Source organism: Nannospalax galili, unplaced genomic scaffold (assembly GCF_000622305.1).
Source record: "Nannospalax galili isolate Female #2095 unplaced genomic scaffold, S.galili_v1.0 scaffold923, whole genome shotgun sequence".
Lineage (NCBI taxonomy): Eukaryota > Metazoa > Chordata > Mammalia > Rodentia > Spalacidae > Nannospalax > Nannospalax galili.
In genome coordinates, this window is record NW_008349753.1 from 380,204 (window position 1) to 384,032 (window position 3,829).

A 3,829-nucleotide genomic window follows, 5' to 3' on the forward strand; every position below is an offset into this window, starting at 1 on the left:
TGGGATTCACTGGGGTCTGGGGAGGGAGGGACGGGGTGGGGGGTAGGGATGGGAGCGTCCCTGAGGTTCCCCTGACAACCAGCCAGCCTAACTGATGTGCTCCAGGCCAGTGGGAGGCCCTGTCTCAAAAAACACATTGGAAGCCATCTGAAGAACAATACCTAAGACTGACCACTGGCCTCCATACATACACATACGTGTACACAGAAGCACACAACAGTTTAATAGAAAACTTAATTTTCTTCCTAATACTCATTTTAAAGTCCTTATAAAGTGTGAACATTAAGCCTGTTAACAGAGCAGCTGAGACCTTAGAAATCACTGTGGTGGTAACTTACTTAGACAAACTAGTATGGTGTGTGCAGAGGCTGGGCGCTGAGGCCCGGGTCCTTCAGACATTCTAACTGTGCTGTTGACTTCTCTGTTCCAGTTGTGTCCAGTCTGCAGATCGCGTGTAGAGCACGTCCAGCACGTCTACCTGCCAACTCACACCAGTCTCCTCAATTTAACTGTCATCTAACTGTCCTGCGTTTACTGGACCTGCCATGTCTCCACAAACCACACTATTGTAAACTGTAAGAATAATAATTTTGTGAGGAAATATCTCAATCCCAATACCCATCTGCCATGCAACATTTTAAAAAACAAAGAAGAAAAATCAGAATCCAGCCACTCCTTAGTACAAAACACATCCACGAGTAGAGCCCACCGCCCCAGGCAGGGGCCAGGAGAGCTCTGGGACATGGACACATTCCTTGGACTTTCATTTTTTTATGATCAAGTAAAGAGATAGATAAAATTGTCTTTGTTGGTTAAGTGGCAATGTAGCCCCCAAATGGGCACCTTTTAGGAAGTGATGTCATAAGTCTCCTCAGTGTATCCCAAGGTGGCAGATTTTGTACGAGTTCGTTTTAAGAATTTCTTTGGTTCTTTTAGTCATGGAGTGCTGAACATTTTTAACAGGAATTTTTTTTCGTAAAGAAATAGTCCTCATTAGAATGCCATTTTCTGTCTTTTGAACTTGTTCAAGACAACTGGAAGACTAGTTAAATGAATCCTGCGACTTTTAAAAAGTAGATGGCAGGGACGTCATCAGATTTAAAAATCGGTCTGGCTAAGAGAAAGCAGGAAACAATGTGGGTGACTCGGGCCTTTTTCCCTCACCCTGCACCCCAAGCCTTTCGATGGCAAAATGCTACCAGTTTGGTTAAAAGATTTCTATGGCATAGTGAAGCATTCCCTGGGCTTCTGAGCAGGTGGAGTATTTTAAGATTGGAAAAGGAGAGCAGTTTCCTAGGGAAGGGAAATCCCAGGTGGCTGGGAGAGAGGTGGAGCCTCCTGGTCTCCACCCCAGCGCTCACTCCAGCTGCACCCATAGGTGTCACTTTCCTTTGACGAGCAAACCCTCTACAGCCTCAGCCTCGGTTTCTAGATAGGGTCTCCCTGTGTGCTTTAGCTTGTGTTTGTGTCCCCTTCAGTAAATGCTTCAGTGTCCTTTGCCCCTCGTGTCTTCTGGAGGCTGTTGGTTCTTCCTTGGTCTCCATACTCCTAATCATATTTCCACCCCTACCTACTTGGGCATTTTGGAAGCTAGTCAGCTAGCGGGTTTTCTAGGGTGTCAGGAAACCTAGGTGACCTCATCGGGTGCAATACTAAGTTCAAGCTAGAAACCTACACTGTCACTTTACTGAGATTTCTGAGTACACCTCTCATTGCCTTAATGTAGCAGTAATGTGTTTATGCATTTGTTTCTTTGCACAGACATTTTGTCAAGATATTGAAACTCTACTTTTTTATGGCACATATTAGCATATAAGCCTTTATTCCAAGAGGTATTTATTTTTTCACTTGTAAAAAAAAAATAATGTTTCCACATAAAGAACTCTGTTATATCCTAGAGGACTTCTGTCTTTTATATTCAGGATAATAAAGACTTTCAAGCAAACTGGACACTTGTGTCGTTGCTGTCGCCACTGAAGTCGTTTTTCCAGTTTAATAGCAGCCACGTCAAGGTTGGTGTCTAATTTGGTCCCACGTGGGAAATTTGGAAATGTTTAGGATGTTGGTCTTCATTGAGATGACATCACCCACTGTTCTCTCATCTGTTTTTGGACTATGGGATTAGAATATAGGTAAAAATCATGTGACATACCAGGCAGATGAAAAGTAAAAGTTGGCCAGCAACCGGGCTCAGCAGGTAAAGGTGCTTGCTGCACAAGCCTGATGACCTGACTTCAATCTCGATAACCCTCATAAAAGTAGAAGGAGACAGCCAACCCCACAAAATTGTCCTCTGACCTCCACATCGTGATACATGTACCATGTACGAACATCATACACAACAATATTTTTAAGTAAACATTGGAGAGTGACTGGAAAGTAAAGTTGGGAAGGAAAATGGAAGGGTGAGACAGAATTAGTAGCCATGCCTGCCGTTGTGTATGCAGTCTGGGTCTGGACGGGCATGAAGGTGTCAGACTGTGGAGACTAGGACTGCCTGTCTGCAGGGCCATTGCTGCTGCTGCTGGGCCCTGGCTGCCCTCTGCACCACTGTGTGCTTGTATGTTTCAGAAAATGCTTCAGGTGGTAGAGAAAATTGGAGGATCTGTAACTGACACCTTTTGTTATGATTTGGAGGTGGACTTAGACCTATGTCAGTCTCCCATCAGTTTCTAGGGCTCAGGTCACTTGTCATTCAACATCTTCATTAATCACCAGCTAAGTTATTATTGAGCCAAGAAACTTTAAAAAAGAAAGTCTTATATACCTGTGGCTTATGCTGGATAGTTCAGTTGGCAACCTCACACATTGGGAAGATGGAACCTCAGTTGGCGAATTACCGCTATCAGATTGGCCTGGGGTTATATTTGTGAGAGGGGCAGCGAGAAACCTTGAATTCCAGGTTTGACCTGAACTTGGTACTTCATTGCCTTCAGAACAAAGACCTTGGAAGACAGGGATTCTTGTACAGACAGCCTAATGCATGAACTAGACAGAAGCAAAGAGAATAGAGGAGACGCAATTGGATTCTGATCATCTATGGGCATGAAAAGAAAGTGGGGCCAGGGAGATGCTCATGGGGTCGTCGCTTGTTGTACAAGCCTGGCAACCGGAGTTTTATCCCCAGAGCCCAGGTAAAGGTATAGAGGGAGAACTGTTTGCAAAAAGAAGTCTGATTTTCACACTCATCCTGGCATGCATGCACACTAAATATCTGAATATGACAAAGTCAAAAGACTTCAGACATAGGATCAGCAACAGTGTAAGAGGAGCATCATAAAACTTGCATTGCCAGCTTGGAGAACAGTCTAAACGGGACTAGTAGGGAAGTGTGTTAGTTGCTTCCCTTGTTGCTATCACCAAATACCTGACAAGGAGTAGCTTAACGGAGGTAGGGTTTATTTTGTTCACAGTTCAAGAGATATGACCCATCCTGGTAGGGAAAGCATGGCAGCAGGTGCCTGAGGTCACTGGCCACACTTGTGCTTGCAGTCAGAAAGCAGAGAGCAGACAGAACGTATAATCCTCAACGCCTGTCCCCAGTGACCCAAACCTTTAAGCAAGACTCCTCAAGAGTTCATAAACTTCCAAACTGGCACTACCAGCTGGTGTTTAGACACATGTGCCCACGGAAGATCTTTTGCTTTCAAACCACATCAGAATCAAGCCATGGGAAACAGGAACAAACTTTCGTTTGGTTCTGGACATGCTGCATTTGAGATGCTTGGAAACGGGCAAACCTGGAGCCAGTTGGAAACCTGGGTTGGCTCCCAGAGGGTGAGAAGCACTTGGTGGCCAAGATGTAAAAGTGACAAAGATGCACCAGGAA

At 44.8% G+C, this 3,829-nt stretch overlaps 1 protein-coding gene across 1 annotated transcript in view; it reads left to right on the top strand.

The window, feature by feature from the left end:
• Mylip (myosin regulatory light chain interacting protein) overlaps nt 1-1,948 on the top strand; it is a 29,033-nt gene extending 27,085 nt beyond the window's left edge. The window contains exon 7 of the mRNA XM_008847054.3: nt 431-1,948. Coding sequence (XP_008845276.1) covers nt 431-520 — 90 coding nt within the window. The 3' untranslated portion in view covers nt 521-1,948. The remainder of the gene's footprint in view (nt 1-430) is intronic.
• The last annotated feature ends 1,881 nt before the right edge of the window (nt 1,949-3,829 follow it).